Below are 23,968 nucleotides of genomic sequence, written 5' to 3' on the forward strand. Positions count from 1 at the left end.
AGTTCAAATATTACTGTTGTTTATTCATAACTGTCTCTCTTTCATGGCTAGATTAGCCAAATATGACAGATTGACTGTTTTGTTGACTATTTTAAAACTGTTAAATTGTTTTTGTCTCAGCCTTAAATGTTTTTATAGAATTCCTCAAGTACTTGGATGGAGAAAATATGAATTTCAAGTTGCATTGGCCACATCACAGCATTCCTAAATTGTTTTAAACTGTTAGCTTTTCAGGACAGCATGCCACCTTGGTGGGTATTCCAGGCTTGCACTTCAAAACATCAAATGGTTTTACTTCAGGGATCATCAACTTATTTTTACAATGGAGCTGCTTACTAAAAGTTCAAGTTATTCACACTGACCAACGACAGATGATTTGTACTACCCAGGACTATTTCAAGTGTGCAAGATCCATTTTGTTCTTTGAACTTTGAGATTTATATAAGTTACCTGAGCTTGTACTCACTTAAAAATTCCATATAAGAAAAAACTGAACAGAGATAAGTTTGCTCTGATATCAAGTAGTTGTCTTACTCAATCTTCTAGTGTGTTATCAAGTTTACATTTTTGTTTAGGTTTTGATATCACTTTCCTTACTACCTCACAGTCGCCTACATGTTATAATGAGTATATTTACAGTATATATTAGAATGTTAATGTAATCTAACAACCAGCAGTTCTAGAATTGGTGTACTTCAAGGATGTCAATAATAGCCATCCCAATTCATTAATGAATCCAGTTATCAAACACTTTTTATAAACCTCACCTGTTATCTCTCCTTTTTGGACAGTAAAGGGGATGACCAAATTGAAAGGTCTGAGTATGGGCTCTATGCCATCAACTGGGGCAACAGGTTCCTCTGTGGCCTGAAAGAAAAAGTTACAGCTCTCATCTAAACGCAAATGAGTGACCAAGGGAGAAACACAGTTATGTCTGTGGACAGCAAAGATAAGGTAACTGAAACAGAAATAAGAAGAAAAGCATGATCAGTAGCTCTTGTTCATATGAGCTGTAGAGGCCCCAGGGTGGAGAAATAGAAAAATGAGCTGGTAAGAAAACTGTAAAAAGTTACATGAAACAAAACATGCTTACATTTATATGAAACAACACACACCAGAAACGTCATAATAAAGGACAGGTTGCAGATATCTGTCAATAACAATATGCATATTGATCACTTTGATCATGAACTTTATAAAGGTATATCATTAACACTGAGATATTATTTATTGTTATTTACTAAACTACTGTATCATCAGAAAAAAGTATTTCAAAGTGAGGTGTCTAAAAATTCCATTGCTCATGACTGCAGGTTTTATAATAAAATGAGCAAGTGGGGAGAGGAAAGCACTGAAGCCAATGATATAATGTACAGTAGATTAATCAGGGTTTGGAATTGATGCATTAAAATGAATTAACAGATATCTGTTTTTGCTTGTTGGTTATCATGCAGGCATGAAGAAAGAGGCTATACAGCGAACTGTGAAATACCACATGTGTAAGTGGGCGAGAGATGAGAAAATTCTGTTATAGGGCTGTAAATCCCCACAGATGCTCCAAGTGATGCTTCAGCATATACACCAAACTAAACAAAAATGTTAAAAGCATGCATACTCAAATCAATGTGTCCAAAGCCATCAATTAGTTTCTGTGCTATTTTAAATTTACTTTATTCATTTTATGGAAGTTTATTTTGCTTTCTGAGCCAAACATTTTTGGCTATATATTTATTCATAATTATTTGATATTTGCAAGCCATCTGCACTAGATTAAAACTGCAGATATAAAGTTGACTGTTGTGAATTGTTCACATTGAATAAAATCCCTGACATGACCTAAAGGTTCAATATAGATTAATTTTCAAATGTGGATGGAACCAAAAACATATATAAAAATACATCAGTCTTTACCAAGGGTGATATAGAACAGCATTGGCAGCATTGAAAATAATAGGATAGAACAGAAGAAAAAGTAAAAAAGATACATACATAGAGATTAATATTCTCTATAAAAGTATATTTGACAGTGTTAAAAAAGATTGTTTTTGTTTCATAACAGTATGAAAGATCAAAATCAGTTTTTCATTAATTAATAATATACCCAGTGTGAAGGAAAGCCACTGTGGTACGGTTGGTATGGCTGATGTAACTGCAGCATGTCACATGGCTCTTCAATAATGGGAATGGTGTCACACGCCTAATAGAAGGCAAGTTAAACATTAGGAATAATGTTACTTCATGCAGACACAACACCCAACCCTAGAATGAAAAAAATCAACATTGTTTAGATATGCCATTTCAGTGTATATTGAACATTTCGTGGATAACAAGAAAGTCATCTTTATGTTAGATCATCAATAACTTTTGGAATCAATAACCACTGTTTCGATAAGCCATCAACACATACTTGGCTTCCATTATTTCCATAATTACTCCTTCCTACAGATACTGTTTAAGAGGTTTTTGTGATTTCAAAAAGGCAACTGCTCAAGCATATGTGACAACAGTTCCCCTTAAAACCTTATAAATTGTCACTTGCATTCTTCTACAATATAATGTTTATACATCATTAAAATTAGATGCACAATGCAGATTAAAGTTTTGTCAAGGAATGCCCTCTTGGAAGGGGTACTGCGCTTTTTGCCTTGTGGGCAATTTTGCAGGAAAATGAAGCTTAAAAGTAAAAGGCTGGATTTTAATATTGTACCGATTCCACATTTTAAATAATTCAATATTACAGATAGCTAAATCCTTTAATTGTTCTACATTTGGTGGTTGATTGGATGTTTTGTAGCTTACTATATTTTTTTTTTCGGGTGGAATGGGAGTTGGTTTAATTTGTAGAAACAATATTTAAAATAAACACTAGTTTGATTTTCCCAGTGATGGACTGGCGCCCTGTCCAGGGTTTGTTCCTGCCTTGCCCCCATGCTAGCTAGGATAGGCTCCAGCAGCACCACGCCCCTGTTCATGACTAAGCAGGTTAGAAAAACTACTTAATGACGTTTTAATATAGTGTTCATTAAAACATGATAATATGTGCTAAACATACCTTTATCTAGCATATTCACATTTAACATTTCTTAATTTTTATTTCCAAATAGCTTCCTGCATTACAGTAATTGACATTCCATTGTTGACTTTTCAGTTTACATTTAAAAAATATCTCACATATTTGTCATGCTTCATGTAGTTACCATTTATATTATTATTTGCTTCTTCATGCATTTACAAAATTATATCATTGAAATCAATTAGTAAATGGAGCACCTACCACTACGTGGAATGGGCTGTTTGGAATGTGCTCCCCTCCAAAACGGATAGTAATAACATATTTTCCAGGCTCTGGTGCTGTGTAGTAAATATCAAAGGTCCCATCTGCATTTTCAACCACATCCACATCTAGCTCAGCTCCATCAGGGGTGGACACTTTGCATGTTACTTTTCCTTTTCCAGCAGCTTTTGCATCAACAGTGATAACTGTTTCTTCTCCAATCTGAATCGTGGGTCCTAGCCCAGTACCTGTGTAACAGGTATATTTTAATAAGATAAAAAAAGAAAAACGTATTTCACCCTATTGGATGGCTTGAAGGCATGTGGTTGCCGTTGATTTTTAATGTAATTCAACAAAGGCTAACTTTTGTTTTGAACTCTTTCCTTAATGGTTCCCTGTAGGCATGCTCAAACTGTGGATGTAGAGTATATTTAATCTGCAGTAAATATGATAATAATAATAATAATTCATTACATTTATATACAGTAATATATACATTTATTGTAATGCCTTTTAGTGCAGGAAACATGTAATCTATTCTCTTTGCTTCATTAAGAGCAATAGACAAAACTGAATTTTTAGTTTGTAAAAAATCTGCACTTTCAAGTTTAATATTTAACAAGTGTACCACCTGCAGATTCACATAAGTATGCATTGTGTGAAATTTTTCCACCAATTAAAATCAATTTAAAGGGATATGAGTGTTTATCAAATATATGAGAGCAGCTTTCAGTGAAATCCTGCAGCTGACATGAACGTCAAATGCTCCTTTGCTAATCATATTCATTTACAGTAAATTGGTATTACACTTTTAAGTTGTTCATAATAATTCAAATACATACAATCTATCTATCTATCTATCTATCTATCTATCTATCTATCTATCTATCTATCTATCTATCTATCTATCTATCTATCTATCTATCTATCTGTGTGTCTTTGTGCATACAGTATGTGTGTAAGGAAATGCATCTGTATAAATGAACTAAGTCAAAATATTTTACGTACCTAAACCATGTCCGCCAATGGATACTGAAAGAAAAAATTATTAAACGATTACTACAAATCAAAAGCAGAAAATGTATTAAATTGTCAAAAAAAGCTTTACAAAGAATAACCTATTTCACTTATACATAGTTTATAGAAATAAGCATACTTAATACTTACAGTATTAAGTTTAAATTACACATAAGTATGCATGCCTTTTCTATTTATATGAAGCAATAACAATAGTTTTAATATAATATAATTTCTTTTGATGCCTATTTTCAACCCTTTCAAATATTTAAAAGCAAAATTGTAAGATTCCAAAATCTCAGAATGAAGCAAAACAAACAAACAAACATGGCTATGTTGATACCCTAACATAAAGAATATATAATTTACAGTAGCCACATTTTATATACTGTATATATTGTAGCCATATTATTATAAAGTATATTATATGCATATTATTATATATTATATATGTTATTATATATATTGGATTGTGGAAAGACAAAGTGCTTGAAAAGAAAATCATAAAAAATTAGTTGCAATAGAAGGAAAACAGCCTCCATATCAAACACATAAGTTGGACTTTTAGCCTAGTTGCTTAAAAATTAGGCCATCATACTAACCTCTGTGTTTCCTGTTTTTTTTCTAAATAGAAAAAACAAATTCATGCTTTTTATAATTTTTTAAACCCCCCATTAATTATATATTTCTGAGTGTGACAAAAAGCCTAAAAATATATCTAATTCTGGAGTCAGTGACATCCTCAGAAGATGCAGACATTAGTAGGAGCCCACCCTGGATAGGATTACATTCCATTGTAGGCTAACCTTAAATATAGACACATGGAAATGGACACCAGCACAATTCCAAAATGGCAGTCCACCTAGCACAGCTGTAAAGGAGCATGGCTACTTAGCGGTTCACTGAGCTGCCTAAAATAATTTATTGAATTAAAGTAATTCAAGGGCCATCAAGCCTTTTCCCTCAAAGCAGTTGTTTGTACCACAACGAAGATCTCCTAATTTCACTAAAGCACTCCTCTGATTGTTAAATGTTTTTGAGTATAGTGTTATGTAGAAACAAAAGGGGCCAAATCATGCAGAACACAAGCACCGCCCACTCAGTGTCTGAGTAAGCATTGTCTCTTCTTAAATTAGAAGCTGTGAATCACAAGGTTTACATTACCTGTCACCAAACACTTGCTGGCATCTCCTGTTGGCAGTGCATGAATACGGAAGGGAGAGTATGGGATCTCATCACCACCATATTTAATGGTAATAGTGTAACGGCCAGTCATATCAGGCACATATGACACTGTATAGGTTCCATCTCCATTATCCCGTATGTTTGCTTTCTTTGGTTTCCCTTCAGGATCCTGATGGAAAAAGTGTCATACTGTACTTTAAATTCTTGTCACTTTCACATGCCCACTGCAATAAAATTTAATTCTTTGACTTAGTGTTATAAAATCTTTAATATGAAAGATCTGCATCTGTAAAGTAATATATTTAAGCCTTTCTTCCATAAACCTGTAGATGGTAATATTTGCTGAAAAAATGAAACACAATATTTTTTGGTATGTTCATAATCTAAATATTAAGCAATTTCACATGCAATGGAAAAACCTAGAAACTGCCATTTTTTTCAAAATTGAGTTTTTTTAGTTTTTGGATTTACTAGGTCTTTTGTGATGTTATAAGATAGAGGTGGAAATATGTCTTCATTCTGGTCATAGCAGAAGCTAGTATGTACACAGTATTTTACATACTGCAAGACAAAAACCTAGCAACACCACTGACCAATGAGGAAAGACCGCCTACCAATGAAAATGTCGGATAACGATCACATGATTTAAATGCTGTGACTGTGTTATTTAAATGGCAGGTGTTGTAGATTTTTGTAAAAAAAACAATATTGTGTATGTGAAGCTCGGGAAAAATGAAATCTAGAGATCGTTAATCATAGGGGCGACATCCTTTTCTCAATTTGCCGAAAACTCAAAAGAAGTGACATACTATGTCTTTCGATAGTGGATGACAATTATTTGTTATGCTCTCAAATGGAATGTATATTTAACATTGAATTTATTGAATATGTAATAAACCTATTCTGCATCTTTTATTCCGTACAATAAATATTGGGTAAATACATCTTAATAAATCTCTTAGGTTTCATGAAATTATTTTATTCACAATGCCCCCATTTTACAAAGTATTACTACTTTAGTAAAATACTAATTGCAATAAAAAACTTAAAAAGTAATGACAAAAAATTAATCCATCTACTTTCCAAGCTTGCTTTTTTCCTGTGCATTGAACTGAAGCTCTCTCAGCAGCAATGAGTGAAAAGCAGAAACCAACATCCACTTTTGGTGTTGAAAGAAATAAGAGTGAGATACAGGGAATAAGTTCAAACCGATATTGAACACAACCAGGAAGCTGTGAGGCACTAGCATCAGCAACCACTGGGCAAGTAGGTGGCTCAAGTCTAAAATAAACATTCTTTTTTAAGTTGTTTTAGGTAGCATAATTTCTTCAATAATATCTAAAAATTTCAAGTAAATTTTAAAAGGTCAAAATATACAAACTGTACATACAGTAGAATATATTGTCTTGATTAAAATTGATCACACTGAATTACAGCACAGAACAAAATACTGCACAAAATAATTGCCCATTAGCAGAATGGATTAAAAACAGATCAGTGGTATTTATTTAGAGGTTTTAGAAAACAAATTTATTGGCAAAAATATTTTAACTTTTATATTCTGCAACAATATTGGTACAATATTTCAGAATAATGTAGGGGAAATTATCAGCCATTCAGCATTTTTATCTCTTGCTGAAATAGGACTTTACATACCGATAAAGGTATTATCTATCTATCTATCTATCTATCTATCTATCTATCTATCTATCTATCTATCTATCTATCTATCTATCTATCTATCTATCTATCTATCTATCTATCTATCTATCTATCTATCTATCTATCTATCTATCTATGCTTTCCTTTAAATACAAAACCTTTTCGAGAGTAGTTACCAAGAGTGTAAACATTTAAAGCATGATTCAATACACCATTCTTAATTTTACATTAATTTTATATCTTAAATAACAGTGCTATTCTCAGAAATTTTATAATCACCTCACTTCAGTTCCAAATCTGGTTACTACAATCACCACTGCTTTAAAAAAGCTTAGTTAAAATTATTTTCATCTTGCTGAATTTCATCTGAACCAGAAAAGATCCATTCTTATAAGCAAGTAGAGGAAATGTTGACTCAGTGTAACGTTCTATATATTGTTTTTCAGTTCCATTACTTTGTTAAATTTATTTAATTTTATTTTCATTTGGTATTAACCTGACATTCGGCACTACTAACATTTGCTGAAATACATTCATTCATTCATCTTCTGAAATTGATAAAGTACTAAGTTGCAGGTGGCCAGAGCAAACCCTTCTATTCAAGTTATACTGTATAGCAATAAGCTAACACAATATTCTCAGACTTTCTTAATTCGGTTCAGAGGCAGACAGGGAACAATCCTGGACCACGTCTTCAGTCCAGTTCAAGGCCCCCACATGTACACTCACACTCACATGTCACAAATCACTTCACTTGCCTGAGCTCCAACTGTAAAAAAAGTCATATAAAGCCCAAACTAAACAGAAGTAAAGTAACAAAAGAAAACATTTCTGAAAACACTTAAAAATTGAGGGTCACTGGGCAGTATGGCACGATGAGGCATGGTTGAGTACAAAGTAGGAGCCACCTTTGGATGTGGTGCCTGTCTATCACAGGGCTTATTCGTCACAAACACACACACCATCATACTCCCACTGAATTTAAAATCTAAAATAAATTACAAAAATTATATTATTCTGCTGATGACTTTTTATTTAGATTTAGAAATCTTTAAACAAAATCAGTTTTAATTATTTAAACTTGAATTCAGTGCTTTTTTGATTTTTGTTTTGCTTTTTAAAATGTTTTTGTAAGACCAATGTGATGACCCGGGCCTTTACCAGTCAATGTATGGGGCAAAGCGGAACTATTACCTAAATCACTCTTAACACATGCACACCTTAATATACAGTATTTTAGCTTTCACAGTACACATAAATGAATGTGTAAGACTAAAAATGAGGGTGATACTTTCCACAATAAAGGAGATATTTAAAGAAAAACCTTAACTGATTTAAGTGGATTACTGACAACAAATCAAGAAGTTGTGTATCAAGGAGTTAAGTTGTCACTATTTGACTGCATTCTTTTGCTTTAACATTTAAACTGTGCTATAACTCCTCCACTCAGCACTACAGAAATAATGTTTTGAAAAGAATCTGCTTTTATTTATAGGATCCTGTTATTAGGTTTTCAAATGCCACCTACATTTGTACCACACACTGGAGGCTGCAAAAGCATTTCTTTTCAGGGCAGAAGATACAGAATGTTAAAACAAATTTCTCTAATGTAGCACTTTAGATGACGGTGCTTTTTTCTTTGTGAGCACTGCACACAATTGTACATTCTGTAAGTAAATCCAGCTTGTTATGTTGATGGCTATAATGATACAGACCACTGTCATGTGTTGCATATGACTGCAATTTACAGTACACTTAGTGTACATCAACAGTACTTAGAAGCTTTTCCAAGTCTTTTGTAACAATATCAAGAAGTTTTGTAGTTTTTTTTTTTTATATAATTTTTGGCAGATCCAGATATTTCACACATTGCCTGCAGATGCAACTGTTACTATGTGTAAAAAAAGTATAATCAACTCACAAGAATCTGGACAGTGAGAAGGCCTTCTCCAGCATCTCGAGCATCTATAGTGAACTCTACTGGCAAGCTGGCCGGTACACCTGAAGCATTAAGGCCTGGTCCACTGGCACGGACTTTGCTGGCATCATGAGTGGGCAAAACCTTGATTTTGAATGGGCTGAAACAGTAAAAATAATGACATTTTTGCATAAATGTATACATATGAAGTATGTTACAAATGAACTGTAAATTAAAAAATTACATTAAGAACACACTTTTTTAAATAGCTTACCATAGTGTGTTTAGGACTTACCTGCGAGGAACCTCCTGATCTGCATATTTTACAGAAATCGTGTAGGGGCCATCCATTGCTGGGGTATAGTTAACTGTATGAGTACCATCTCCATTATCTTTAATGTCCACTGGTTCTGCCACTCCTATATAAAAAAATGTATTTAGATCTCTAAAAAGCTTAGGGCACTTCAAAAAAATCTTTAATGAAAGTTTTCTTGAGTTATAATATTGGAAGTATTTTGGTGAATATAAAGTTTTTAGCAGTAGTTCAGTTTATCACTCTTGCCAAAGCAAGACTTTACATACAGATAGAAGCCAACATAAATATAAAATAAGGACCATCGCAAAGTAAATAATTCCTTTCATTGAAAATTGGCCAATTTTTAATTTGCATATTTAAGATATGTTTCACTGGTTCTTTCAGATTGTATTGAACATCTCTAAAGTAATCACCAACTAAGTTTAAGAAAACAGTACATGCCTAGTGTTGCTATATGAAAATAGGCTTGGTATTTCTACTGTAAGTACTCCAGAAAAAAGTCTTTTTGTTACATATGAAGCCAGGTATGCAAGTTGTCATCACTTGAAAATGAACCCAATCTTATAGCTATAATGTGATTTGCCCTATCATATTACTCTTCTGTTGGCGAGTACAATGGATGGTCTTAGATTCTTTCATGTTTCTTACCAGTAGTTGATACGGACAGGTGCCCTGAATGTTCTGCATCCGGAACACCTCTCCTAAACTCTTTAAACATTTCTATCTAGTTGCATACACTTTGATGAACTAACATATTATTCCACACTAGGGACATTAATAGGTGTGAATTTCAGCTCCTTTAACACTTTCTGCTCACAAAACCTACATAACAATGCTCTGTGTTTTTCTGCAAGCTTATAACCATGCACCCATGTTTAGGGCAAGTTTCATCCTAAGAGCTACAATGGCCTGAAAACAAAAAAGTGGAGAAACGTTTTGCGGAACTCTCACACATGTTGCTATTTATTCACTTTCTGAAATCATTTATTGTCTTACAGGGTAATAGTTATCAAAGCCTATCCCAGCAACATCAAGCACAAGGCAGGAACCAGCATTGGACAGGAAGTGTTAAAAATGATTTAAGCATGTACTGCTTCCATTTAGACATCATCCTATTTCACATACAGATATTCAATGCATTAGGCTTTTTGGGTTTTTATACAGCTACTGTTTTTGCTGCTTTTGGTTTTAAGTACTATGCCATTGCACCCAAAATAAAAGACGATGATTATGCTGTCTTTACAAGGAAAAATAAATAAGGAATTAAATTCAAAGGTTTAAAAAATACTAGTGGTTTCACTGACTCTTGATTACAACAATATTATTTGCACTGAAATGCCATTGTACTGTTACTAACATATGGTGTGTTCATGTATATACACCTACTAACCTGCAGGTCCAAGCAGAAGAACTTCAAGTGGCGCAAGGCCGGCCTTGCTGCTGTCCACAGTGAATGTCTGGGGTATGTGAGCTCGCACACCAGTCCCCAGACCAGGACCTGAACACTTGACTTTGCTGGGATCCACAACTTCCTTGACTGGCACTCTGAATGGACTTCCTGTGGGAAGCAACAGTTAGCTCCCATTAACTCTCCTTTGTATATGGAAAAACATACTTTCCCAAAATAAACAACATGGTGATGTGCAAATATTTTGTTTATTACCTGGAATGGGGCATCCACCAAAGGTAATGTTGACATCATAGTCTCCTGGTGTAAAGGGGATGTACTCCACACTACAGCTACCATCTTTGTTATCTTTACAAGACATCTTAGCCTCTGAAGGACCCTCAATAGCAAGACCCAAACCTCCAGTACCAGCACCCCTAGGATCATAAATGTTGTTATTAAAAACAAACCTATCATTTATATATAAACTAAATAGAATTTGTTTCCAAAAACCTAACTGTCAGTAAGATCATGTTGCACAAACACTTACCGAGGAGTAAACTGATCGTTTGTACCCACACTTCTCTAAATTTGTGATTGCACATACTTACTATAGTGTCTTATGTTTGGCACTGAAATTATGGCCAATTTTGACACTAATTTGCCCCATACTTGTTGCGAATTGGACGGTGGTATATCTCTACCACATATACAATAGCTTATTCCAGACCACTGCACTGAGCTGAGTTCTTTATTATGTTCCTGGAACCATTGCAGGACTTTGGTAATCTAGTAATATGGAGCATTGCCCTTTGAATAAAGCCAGTTTATAAATGAGTGTATTGATACCATGAAGGACCACATCCTATTAAAAAATGAACGTCAGATATCCTGCACGTTTCAAGTGTTGTTCTGCTCATATAATGCAGACTGATGTGCACACAAGCACCTTTATATTGATACCTCCAACTGACTTTGTTGACACAAAGCTGAATAAATTAATTGACTTGTCACGTCAATACTCTAGTGTTCTGTGCTGGTGTTCCTTACTATGAGAACTAACCTCCCAAAGTTTCACAGGTAGGAGAGGTTCTTGGTTTGATAGACAAGTAACACATTGTTAATACTCATTGGTTAGTTGACTCATTGAAATCTGTCTCAAAGTCTGCACAGATTGTGCCACACTCCTTAGCCATTTAATCAGTAGTGTGTTGTAGCAAACAGGGGGCCATCGGCTAGATGTTTTTTAGTGTTAGCCTATTCTCATTACATCTGTGTGATGATACCCCATCAGGGCTACTTCTTCCCACAAAATCTGTTGGCATGCCTAATGCCAACTACCACAAAGTATTCAAAGGCACTTAAGTTGTTGTTTTAATGTATTCTCCTCTATTGATATTGCTCTACCTGTTTTAAACAACATTTTTGCATATTAAATATTGTCATTAACCAAGTGATTAAAATTACCAAGGATGGGCAAGTGGATCTAATATACGAGGGGGGAGTCAAACTAAAGTTAGAAAACGGGATTTATTAGAAAATGGAATGAACCTTAACAAAATTGATAATGTCATTTCTCAATGTAGTCTCCACCCTTCTCAATGAACTTGCGCCACCTGCCTGGAAATGCCTGGATTCTAGCAGAATAAACAGTTTTGTCTCGTCCTCACACCCACTCGTACACCCGAGTCACTAGTGCAAGTTACTGTGACTTGCTGGAGACCAATGTGATGCCGATAGCAATCGATATCAATCCAAGCGGCGGAGGCTGCTTTCTCAAGGAGTCCTTTTGCTGCAAGACAATGCCCGCCCACACACTGCTAAGAACACAAAGGCCATTCTGGAGAAACTGAACTTTGAGGTATTGCCACATCCTCCTTATTCACCAGATTTGGCACCGTGTGATTTCCACCTTTTTGGGTGGTCATCGTATCAAGACTGATGACGACATGAAGAAAGCAGTGTATGAGTGGTTGCAAGGACAAGACAAGACATTTTATTCAACTGGAAGGTAGGTGGTGCAAGTGCATTGAGAAGGGTGGAGACTACATTGAGAAATGACATTATCAGTTTGTTAAGGTTCGTTCCATTATAAAATAAATCCAATTTAGTTTAGCTAAAAGTTTAGCTTGACTCCCCTTTGTAGTAATCAGTGTATAGCTATTATTATTTTCTCAATTTTTTCAGACTGCATTTATTATTATTATTATTATTATTTATTATACTACCACTGACAGACTGAGGAGATCTTCCTCCCCCACACAATGTGACTCTTCAATTCCACCCTTTGTAAACGTTAACATTATACAAAGTTATTGTCTGTTATACCTGCATTATTTATCAATCTTTAATTTATTGTTTTTTATCTGTATGCTGCTGCTGGAGTATGTGAATTTCCCCTTGGGATTAATAAAGTATCTATCTATCTATCTATCTATCTATCTATCTATCTATCTATCTATCTATCTATCTATCTATCTATCTATCTATCTATCTATCTATCTATCTATCTATCTATCTATCTATCTATCTATCTATCTATCTATTAAATACACTTTTGACAAGAATTCATTATTTCATACATATAGTCATAGTGTAAGTAAAAAAATCATCCATACCAAACAAAGTAAAGTTTTTAAACAGTTTAAAGGGTATAGGTATATGATGAACATTTTGATAAACTTACTAAGATGCAGAGTTTTAACTTGGAGGGTTTCTGGTTCAAACACAATAGCTTGAACATCTATGAACAAGTCACTAATCATGATCGTCCTCCACAAGAAAAAATAAATGGTAAAATATAAATGTTTTATTCATAATGTCTTAGAATAGTGTTTCTTCTTATGGTTTATATTTTAATATGCTGCACTATACAATTACATGCTATGTAATACTTAGTTACAGTGATGCATTTTAAACAGGACGCTGCTTACCTTGTTTCAACAGTGAAGCGATTGGACTTATTGACCAGTCCTCCTTCTAGCCCAGGTCCATAAGCTCTGACACGTGTGGGGTCACAGCCTTCAGTGACGCCTACTCGGAAAGGACTCTTGGGGACTGTCACATCATCATATAGTACTTCGATAAGATGAACACCTGTAATTGAATGTTAACAAGTCTATTTGCAATGGCAAAGTCTGCATCAAATTATTATTTAACATTTTATTGTTTTATTAAACATGCGGAATGTGTTTAAATCTAAGCAGATATAAGCCATTTTGCTAAGTAATACATACAGAATTTCTATATTTAACAATCATATTTAATTCTTATATGATGTGGCATTCATGAAATCTAAATGTTGTATTTTCTTCTTTGAACTGTAGGAAGTATGTTAATTATTTGAAAGGAAAATACTGAAATATTCCTAAACACACTTTTCTCCCACATCGCAATGATAATTATATTAATGTAAGTACAAATATATATACATTGCAGGTCCATTTGTAGAATATCACATAATGTACAATAGATTGAGGAATTAACATGTTGAATATACTCTCCTATTAAACTAGAATGTGACACCACATTAATTTTTATAAATGAATTTTATTCGTATTAATGATAAAATCATTTTATTTGCTTTTACTAAGCCTAAACTTTTAAAATGAAAGTGCTATACTAATAATTGCAAAGGTATTATGAAAAAAATAAAAACGCAACATAAACATAAAACAGAACGTTGAAAATAAGCAGAGCAACATCATGTAATTTGTCTGCATATTTATACAGTTAATAAAATGATAGTAAGAGGTCGAGCTTTTACCTATATTGCCCTGAAGCTATGGAGCAATCTGCCTGCTTATATAAGAGATGCCCCTTTCAGTCTCAGCTTTTCAGCTGATGACTCATTAGTTTAGTCTAGCATGCACTGATTAGAGATGCTCATTAACCGTGCTTATTGCTTGTTTGTTAGATATTTATAAAAAAATATAAGTACTATAATAGTGATGAACCATTAATAACTCTTTTCGATTGTGTTTCTCTTCTCTGTATACTGCTGTGGCACTTAGTGCCACTGCTCCACCACCAAGCTGTTTTACTGCCCATGAGAAAGTCACCACAGATACTGGGAGCCTTGGAAGCAACAGATGGAAAGACTCAGTCATCTTATTAGACTGCTAAGTAGGAACTTCTATAATATTGTAAAATATCCAGGACGGGGTGGGCAGCCAGTTGGTCTTAGTGTCCAGGACTGTGACGATGTCTGACTTTGTCATCTTGTCTATTAAGGCTGACCATGGACCCTAAAGCAATGATGCTGAGTAGACTTTTTGTTTTCCACTCCACCATTGTAAATAGGCCTTATCTCAACAATAATATTACAGGGCATATATTGTCAGGATCATTGCACATCTTTCAATTTGAAACAGGTTTGCTTAAAAGTTGTGTTTAACTAATCTTTATCTTTATGTATGTGTGCTTTGTAATTTGTAATTTATAAAATTTGTAATTGTGTTTTGCCTGGAAACCTGTTACAGAGCTCTGAGACTACACTCAGTGAATAGTAATATACAAAAATAAACTGAATTAAATTGAAAAGTCCAAACTATACCCTGTCATCTGAAAAGGATCATTCCTTAGGCAAATGGTTTTATTTAGATGAATATGTACGTAAATATAATATCAAACATATTACAGTATATATGGCACAAATAAAAAAGTTTTAATTTTATATTTTTCTCTTGTTTGCTACATTCATACAATGTTGTCCTTTAAGTCCAAATTTTACATTGTAATAATGTTATGTTGCTTTTCCAGAACACACAGCATATGTGTTCCAGTGTACTATGGCAAATGAAATTATTAGTCAGAGATACTTTTAAATGTCTTAAAATTAGGTTGAATTATTTAAAGATATCTCTAAAAATATTCTTTAAATCATGGGCGATGATGTAGATAGCAGAACTGCTCAATGGATTCATCATCCTGGGTTTGAACCTTGGTTCTGGTAATTAGCATTGTGGAGTTTATTCAATCTCTCCCTGTCTATGTGGGTTTTTCAGTCTTCCTCCTACTTTTCTCAAAGGCATGAATGTTAGGTTCACTGGCTGTGTGTGTGTGTGTGAGTGTTCCCCCATGACTGTTTCCTGCCTTTCACCCAGTGCTGCATTGATATGCTTCAGCTCCTCAAGACCTTAACCTGGATTTGAGGAGACGCATAAAGTGTGACTGAGGTTCATGAAAATGCATGTTTAGATGGCATCCAGCGATGAAAGGTGTAGATTAAAATCAAAATGCTGTCTGTATGAAGCATTTGATTGGTCTGTTGCATCAAATTCAGGTTTATTTTAATCCCACACACCATACTGCTCATGTCATGTAAATAGCAGATCTATCCTTGTATAAAGCGCTGTTTTTTATGTGTATCCTTTCAGTATGCACTTTTTACTTTCTGTGTGTTTTAAGAAAGGCAGCATTTTTAAGTGTGCTGAGGTGACTTTGTAAATTATTTTAAGACTAGGGGGACTTGTCCAAAGCTCTCTTCTCTCGCCAACCCCCCTGGCCTGCGCTACGTGCCAGCCACTTCACGTTTGTGCCGCTTGCATATGTGGATTTCACTTTCACCAAACAACAAATCTTTTAATTCTCGCGGTTACACCTCTTCATTGAGAAGAAACACTACTTTTCTCTCATGGTAACACGAATTAGACGATCTACAAGTCTCCGACTTAAATTTTAAATCCAAATAATATATTCAATCTCTTTTCGCTGTTCCGTTATTTCACCGAGTAATAATTTCCGTTTTTTTGCGCTAATGTGATCTTTACTATCATTTTTTGGGGACTTTCGAATTTTAGTACTTTCATTATCTCTAACCTGAATTCTTTACGACGTTCTACTTTGTCATCTACTCTTTGTCTTTTATTTCTGGCCCTGGGCATGGTTAAATCTCTTGGCACAAAGTCTCGTCTTGCGGGATGTGAAAGTATCTCTCTGAAAAAGTCACATCTCGTCCCAGGCTAAAAAGTCTCGTCTCATCCCAGGTTTTTTTATTATAATAGAATGACAAATTCCTGTAGATTATAACATGCCTTTCACTGACAAACAGGAATAAAAAGCTGCTAAAGTAATTTATCGTTTAGAGACTTCTTTGCAATATCAGTAAATGATTTCAAGATATTTGTACAGTTCTTAAAATCCCATTATTTTGATTTGCAGATATATTTTAAATGTCTTTAAAGATTTACAGATATCTTATTAATATTTCAAGATGTCTTCAAAGCCACTTATAGAAAATATCCAAGTATCAATTTGGCTTGCCACAGTGCACTAGTGAGTTTAAAAAAATCTAAGTGAATAAAAACGGCATGAGGATCAGGTTAACCCTATGTGTGATCACAAATTCATCGTACCATTGTGGAAAGTATTGCCAGGGCTGTATATGACGGAAGCCAGGAAATTTCACAGGTGGCTTTTGGAAATTTTAGTGGAAAGAAAGGTAATTGAAACTAAACAAGTGATTCCTGGCTCAATCTGGTTCTAGGCTGAAGGAAAATGTCAGCATTTAAGATCTTTGCGAGCAAGTGTCTAAAAATGCTGCAGTAAAAACCACGAAGGCTGTAGATTAAGTGCTCTCAGCATACTCAGCAAGATGTTTAAAAAGCCAGAGCTGCAGTTGTGGAAACACATTTGTAAGTGATTTTTTTTATGTCACTCTGGAAAACAATGTCAGTTAAATAAAATGCATTTTGCAATACCCCACAAGTGAAATGAATTACTATTTGCACTGACCCAATTTCTTCTGTGTCAATGAAAACTACAATTAATATCAAAGCATATTCACAGCTGATGCCAGGCTAAGCTTGGCTGTGCAGCTGTTGGGACCCTGACAGCTGCTTATAATGCTGTGCCTCCATACTGTGGGGAATAATGAAAATCAAAATGGCACAAATTAAGAAATAACATCTCTTTATAAGTGTTTCTTTAAAAATTAATGACAAGATTGCAGCAAAGAGATAGTACAGAAACTGTGCTCTTCATAAATTTAACTCATTTCATTAGACCTTGTATTTTAACTATTCCATGCAACATTTTTAACAAGCTCCTTATGGAAAAGTTACCATGCTACTAGTCCAAACATGTATATTTGCACAGAAACAATTTCTTTTTTATATAATTTCTTTGAGAAATTGAGAGATTTAAAGCATGTATTCTAAATATATTATGGAATAGAGACCAAATGAAATAAAAAAACAAGAAAATTGTCATTAATGGTCACTGTGGAGAAGGCTCAATGTTTAAAATGGGGTCATGGCTAAGCTACCCTGCTCTTGTTTCTAGATAAGTCCTTTCTTTATTGGTCACTGTCATGGATAAATGACGGAGACCAGGTGTTAGCCTTTTGCTAAAAGATCTAAAGCCAAAATGTCAGCACATCAAAAAAAGCACCAGCACATTTCCTAAATGGGCAGGCATTTCAGTTGTGCAGTTTCCAGATATTTGGGCTTTTTGTTGCTTTTATTATATGAGGCAGCAGTAGGCACGCATTGCTGACATAGCAGCGTCTGGCTGTTCGGAGCCAAAAATTTGGATCATCATGTGACGGTAACTTTATATTGTATCAAACATTTTGTTTAAATATCACCCTTGTAAAAATACCCTCTTTGACAACTTGAAATCTTTAAATTCTGCAGTTTGGTAACTCTGAATAAAACTTCCTAAGTAGGTAATTTTAGTTAATTAATTAGATTGACAGATAATTCATAGACAATGTATTTTCTGAGGAAAAGAAATGCCAAAATAAATGTTTTTACTGTAATTTGAACATTTCATTATATGTAGGTAAAGATACAATATATTAAACTGATTGGCTAAGTTCAAATGATAAAATTGTCAGAAAGAATTACACAGAAAGAATAAAAAAAAATTATTGAAAAGAAAATTAAAAAATAATATACAAAATGCATTCCTTACACTAATTTAATATTTTGTATGCTGTATCCATCTTTATAAACCAATCTAATTTCCACAGAGCAGTTGTGCTATTTTTATTTTTTTATATATGATTGTTGACTCTTACCATCCTCAAAAGCAGTATATTCTACTCGGTATGTTCCATCTCCTTTGTCTTGGATGTAGGCTTCTGTTTTGGCACCTGATGGATTAACAATTCTTGCTTTCACATGGTTGCCCCCCGTTTTGGTCAGTGTACGAGCATCAACTGTGAATTCTGTGGTAACTTCTTTTAGAACTCCTGCAATGTCATAATGTAGAATATAGTATATTAGAATTTTTTTATTCACAATGTAATAATACTGAATAAAATTGGAAATGAATGGGAAGCTGGAATATTATTCTTCAAACTCTACATATCCTATAATAACTTTTGTAATAAAAGAAGCCAAAATCTCACAGATAGATAGATAGATAGATAGATAGATAGATAGATAGATAGATAGATAGATAGATAGATAGATAGATAGATAGATAGATAGATAGATAGATAGATAGATAGATAGATAGATAGATACTTTATTAATCCCAAGGGGAAATTCACAAATTGAATAGACGAGTCTTGGCGTGTAAAAATCCATGCCCACGTTGTAAAAGTAAGTGTGTCCAGGGAACGAATCCACATAAAATAAAGTGATAGGAGTGATCAATAAAAAAGAGAAAAATAAAAGTACAAAAATAAAAGTACAAAAATAAAGTCGTACACGGAGCTGCTGAAAAAGCTGCCACTCTCGGCGGCACCTGAGTCACATACAGATTTGTAAAAAGGCTCAGTGTCATTTTGATACAAAGACACAAGATGATGACAGGTGTGAGCTAATGCTGTTCAGCAGACCTACCACTCTGTCTATGTACTCTGGAGATGAATATCATACATGCTATTACAGACTCATTTTGCAGTTGGGAAGAGATTGCAAACAGAGTTGGTTGAAACCCAGTGCAGTACCTTTAATATTCACAAACAAGTAATATGTAACCATGTCATTATTCATTATTGTCACCATCATCATTTCCACTCCACTTATTTAGATGCCAATCTTTTCTCACCACCGTATTCCAAGCTGTCATTGCCTCTAACATGCCTGATCTTTAAAACTCTTGTCTGTTACCCAGCTGGACTTACACATGAGCCTCATCTTTCATATCTGGGGTGGTGAGCTCATATGGCAGATCTGCATGGCTCTTTTGCACTGAGTCCAACTGAGCAACATGGGTCAACCAACTAACCGGTACTTGCCAGGGAACTACACACTCCCTTGAGTCCAGGAGTGAGTCCTAGCATCCCTTTTCCAGGTGAGGTTCTCTTGGGTTTATATAAGACTATCATGTGGGCCCTTAATGGACTATTCTTTATGTTTTCTGTCCCCTCTCCTTATACCAATTTATCAAAGATAACCGTATTAATAGCTCACATCTCTAGAGAACATGATTAATGGAGCCACTCCCACATGCCAAAATCTTATTTCTAAGGAATGAATGTTATAATTTTAATGTGTTAAATCTTATTAACTTCCAATGAAATACTAAACCATAACAAATAATAAATGTAAAACAAGAAAGAGAAGAACTATTAAACAAACATTCTGTTACTTCTACTTGCACTTCTACTTCTGAAGATCTCAAGAAACATTTAATTATGAGGCTTAAGTAAAAAGGAGGTGAATGGTAACAAATCTGGACTGTAAGATAGATGTAGTAGGATGATGAAATTCAACTTTTTAACTACTATGGTGGTCAAGGAAGTATGTGGCCAAGCACTGTTATATTATATTAAACTAGTTCTTGTGGTGACAAGCCTTTTCAAACTGTAGTTTCAAAGTTTTGATTTTTTCAGTGTATTCTTCTGAGTCGACTGTGGTCCAAATGCTCAACTAAATAAGTATGAAAAACCCAGCCTGTTATCAATAAAAATTATCACCATAAATTTGCAGGCAGATAATTTTGCTTTTAGATTTGTTTTTATTGCAGGTTAATTTCAATTCAATAGATTATTTTAAAAGTTAAATAATCCAGGAACGCCTTTAAAGTAAAATATTTGGCACATGTTTCCATTTTTCATACAGGGTGTTAGCAAAGAAACTTCAGACATGTTACAATCTACCAAATGCCTAAGATTAAGGCATTATTTTTCATTGAACCCCTGAATTATGAAATGTAATATATTAATATATTAAACAGCAGCTGCTTCCTGACAGACATTTATTAGTTAGTACCCACATAACTTTTATTGCTACTACAGGGGGTCCTCAGGTTACAACGTCTCGACATACAACGTTTCGAGTTTACAACGCTCACTCCCATAAAAACCTAAAAAAAATTGAGACGTGTGAAAGAATAAAGGTAAGGAATTTTTTTACACTCATTTTATCTGTTACTACAGTACAGCATACAGTACAGTATATGTATGTCCTTTTCCTTTTTCTGTGGCTTAATTGTGTTTTTATGTCCTAGATTATGGTTTTGCAAATGTGTTAAGATAAGTAAGTGACTTAGGCTAGGGTGTGTTTCGACTTACACCAAAATTCGGGTTACATCACTGTTGTAGGAACGGAACTGTGTCGTAACCCGAGGACCCCCTGTACTATAATTGTTCCAACATGCTGAAGTCATAATAATCTGATTTCTTACCCCGTGGCTCCACTCCTGGTCCATATACTTTAATTCCACTGGTATCGACTGCAGGATCCACCTGGACACGTGCAGGAAATTTAGGCACTGCATGTCCCCCATACTTGATTGTGATTGTGTACATGCCATGGAAAGGGGGTATGTAGGTAATAGAATAGGTGCCATCGCTGTTATTTTGGATATGCACTTCAGCCTTCACACCAGAATCTGAGATTATTTCAATAGTCAGTTCTGCCTCACCAGCTTTAGAACAGTCCACTGTGAAGGAGCCAGCCTCATTAACTTTTCCTCTCTCCAACCCTGGTCCACTGGCTGTGACTTTGCTAGGGTCGAACACTGGCTTTATTATGGCTTTGAAAGGTGAGCCTGGGATGTGAGACTCTGCAAACAGGATGTTTATAGAATATTCTCCAGGCTCTGTAGGTAGATAGGAAACAGAGCAGGAACCATCGCCATTGTCCTGACATTCAATTTTGGCCTCACAAGGACCCTCCACAGTAAGTCCAAGTCCACCTGTACCAGCGCCTTTAGTATCAATGGCAAAAGGAGCAGGCTTCCCAACGAGTCCACCTTTTAGGCCTGGGCCATATGCTCGTACCTTGAAAAAGAAACATTCACTTATACAATATGAACGATATGCATGTGGAAAATTTAGAACATAACATTTCTATTTGGATTACTGTGTACATTGTTTAGAATGAAATAATGAACAAATTTACTTCAAACTCAATCATACACAAGTTAAAAAATTGTCATTGACACTACATACAGAATCACAATTGGCTAAGTTATACTTTTCCCAACAACTGCATTTTAAAATGTTGGACTCATACAAAGAAGCAGGAAATTAGTCTTTCATAATATTTTTACCTTGGAAGAATCAGGAGGCATGACCCCTTCTACGGTGAATGGACTTCCTGGAACAGGATTCCCATCGTAGCTGACATCCACTTTGTAGGGGCCTTCTTCTGGAGGCATGTATTTCACAGTGTGCAAATCCTTTGCTGTCTCTTTCTCAACCTTGCATGGAATAGGCCGACGTGATGGAGAGGTGATCTTCACATCTACTTTACCTTGGCCACCAGCCCCACGAGTATTAATGGTAAACTCCTGGTCTTTTCCAACGTCCACCTCTATAAAAACACAATGTGTGAAAAAAACAGCTTAATAACAAAAAAAAACTTTTAATTTTGTTAAAAGAAAATGTGCTAAATGTGAGCAATATATTGTTACAGTCTTATGGTGGTTGTGCCCTGGATCAGTTTAAAGCTTGGGTGATTTCAGTGTGTATGTTGTCCTTGTGTCCCCTTACACCACCAAAACACTTGTGTTTCCTACCTTCAGTATGAATAAGATAGCCAATCAGGTTGGTTAGTGTTCAAATGTGTCCCAGTATAATGAGTGTGTGCCACTACTGGTGCACTCTTTCACACCTGCTGCTGCTGGAATTGGATGGATGGATTAATTTATTAAATTAAACTTTGAAGCTTCATTAAGGTTTTTTAGGTTTATTACTAAGTCAGACTAGAAATTGTGTTTTAATCTTCAGAATAATTAAATACAGAAGCTATAGTTCACTATTAAAAGTTGTTTGGAGAAATGCACCTATAGTACATGCTTTATGTCAATGAAAATGCTGTATTCACCAGTGAACTTGTTCACTGAATACTTTACTGGAAATTTGCCTTTAGCTGCCTAATTAAACTATTTTTTTTTTCTCGCCTCCAATGATTTTTTTCATGGCCAACATGACGTTCCAGTGCTGTAGCAGGCCATGTGCAGAACTTTCATACATGTCTACTGTAAGATCATTGGTGAAAAATTCCATTTATGCACGTGTTTAAAAAAAAAAGTCAAAAACCTGCAGTATTTTCATTTGAGAAGTACATTAGCTGACCACAATGAGTATTGCCAACAGATACTGTACAGTAATCCCTCCTCCATCGCGGGGGTTGCGTTCCAGAGCCACCCGCGAAATAAGAAAATCCACGAAGTAGAAACCATATGTTTATATGGTTATTTTTATATTGTCATGCTTGGGTCACAGATTTGCGCAGAAACACAGGAGGTTGTAGAGAGACAGGAGCTTTATTCAAACACTGAAAACAAACATTTGTCTCTTTTTCAAAAGTTTAAACTGTGCTCCATGACAAGACAGAGATGACAGTTCTGTCTCACAATTAAAAGAATGCAAACATATCTTCCTCTTCAAAGGAGTGCGTGTCAGGAGCACAGAATGTCACATAGATAGAGAAAACAATCTCTGGCAAACAAATCAATAGGGCTGTTTGGCTTTTAAGTATGCGAAGCACCGCGGCACAAAGCTGTTGAAGGCGGCAGCTCACACCCCCTCCGTCAGGAGCAGGGAGAGAGAGAGAGATAGAGAGAGACAGAGTTTGTTTTTCAGTCAAAAATCAATACGTGCCCTTCGAGCTTTTAAGTATGCGAAGCACCGTGCAGCATGTCATTTCAGGAAGCAGCTGCACAAAAGATAGCAACGTGAAGATAATCTTTCAGCATTTTTAGACGAGCGTCCGTATCGTCTAGGTGTGCGAACAGCCCCCCTGCTCAATCCCCATAAGTCAGGATCACAGAAAGTCAGTGCAAGAGAGAGAGAAAAGTAAG

General features: G+C 34.9%; 1 protein-coding gene across 4 annotated transcripts in view; it reads right to left on the reverse strand.

Annotated features, from left to right (window-relative positions):
• The window catches only part of flncb (filamin C, gamma b (actin binding protein 280)), a 148,723-nt gene that overhangs the window by 33,186 nt on the left and 91,569 nt on the right, over window positions 1-23,968 (reverse strand). For 2 of the 4 annotated variants that reach the window (XM_028813192.2, XM_028813176.2), the window contains 13 exons: window positions 22,214-22,476; window positions 21,344-21,941; window positions 18,783-18,956; window positions 13,693-13,855; window positions 11,036-11,196; window positions 10,763-10,930; window positions 9,352-9,475; window positions 9,060-9,216; window positions 5,456-5,645; window positions 4,283-4,306; window positions 3,275-3,522; window positions 2,102-2,197; window positions 768-867 (listed from right to left, as the gene is read on the reverse strand). In XM_028813192.2, coding sequence (XP_028669025.1) covers window positions 768-867; window positions 2,102-2,197; window positions 3,275-3,522; window positions 4,283-4,306; window positions 5,456-5,645; window positions 9,060-9,216; window positions 9,352-9,475; window positions 10,763-10,930; window positions 11,036-11,196; window positions 13,693-13,855; window positions 18,783-18,956; window positions 21,344-21,941; window positions 22,214-22,476 — 2,466 coding nt within the window. The remainder of the gene's footprint in view (window positions 1-767; window positions 868-2,101; window positions 2,198-3,274; window positions 3,523-4,282; window positions 4,307-5,455; window positions 5,646-9,059; window positions 9,217-9,351; window positions 9,476-10,762; window positions 10,931-11,035; window positions 11,197-13,692; window positions 13,856-18,782; window positions 18,957-21,343; window positions 21,942-22,213; window positions 22,477-23,968) is intronic. The other 2 variants (XM_028813185.2, XM_028813200.2) reach the window with 1 other exon arrangement.

The sequence above is a fragment of the Erpetoichthys calabaricus genome, chromosome 1 (genome assembly GCF_900747795.2).
Source record: "Erpetoichthys calabaricus chromosome 1, fErpCal1.3, whole genome shotgun sequence".
Lineage (NCBI taxonomy): Eukaryota > Metazoa > Chordata > Cladistia > Polypteriformes > Polypteridae > Erpetoichthys > Erpetoichthys calabaricus.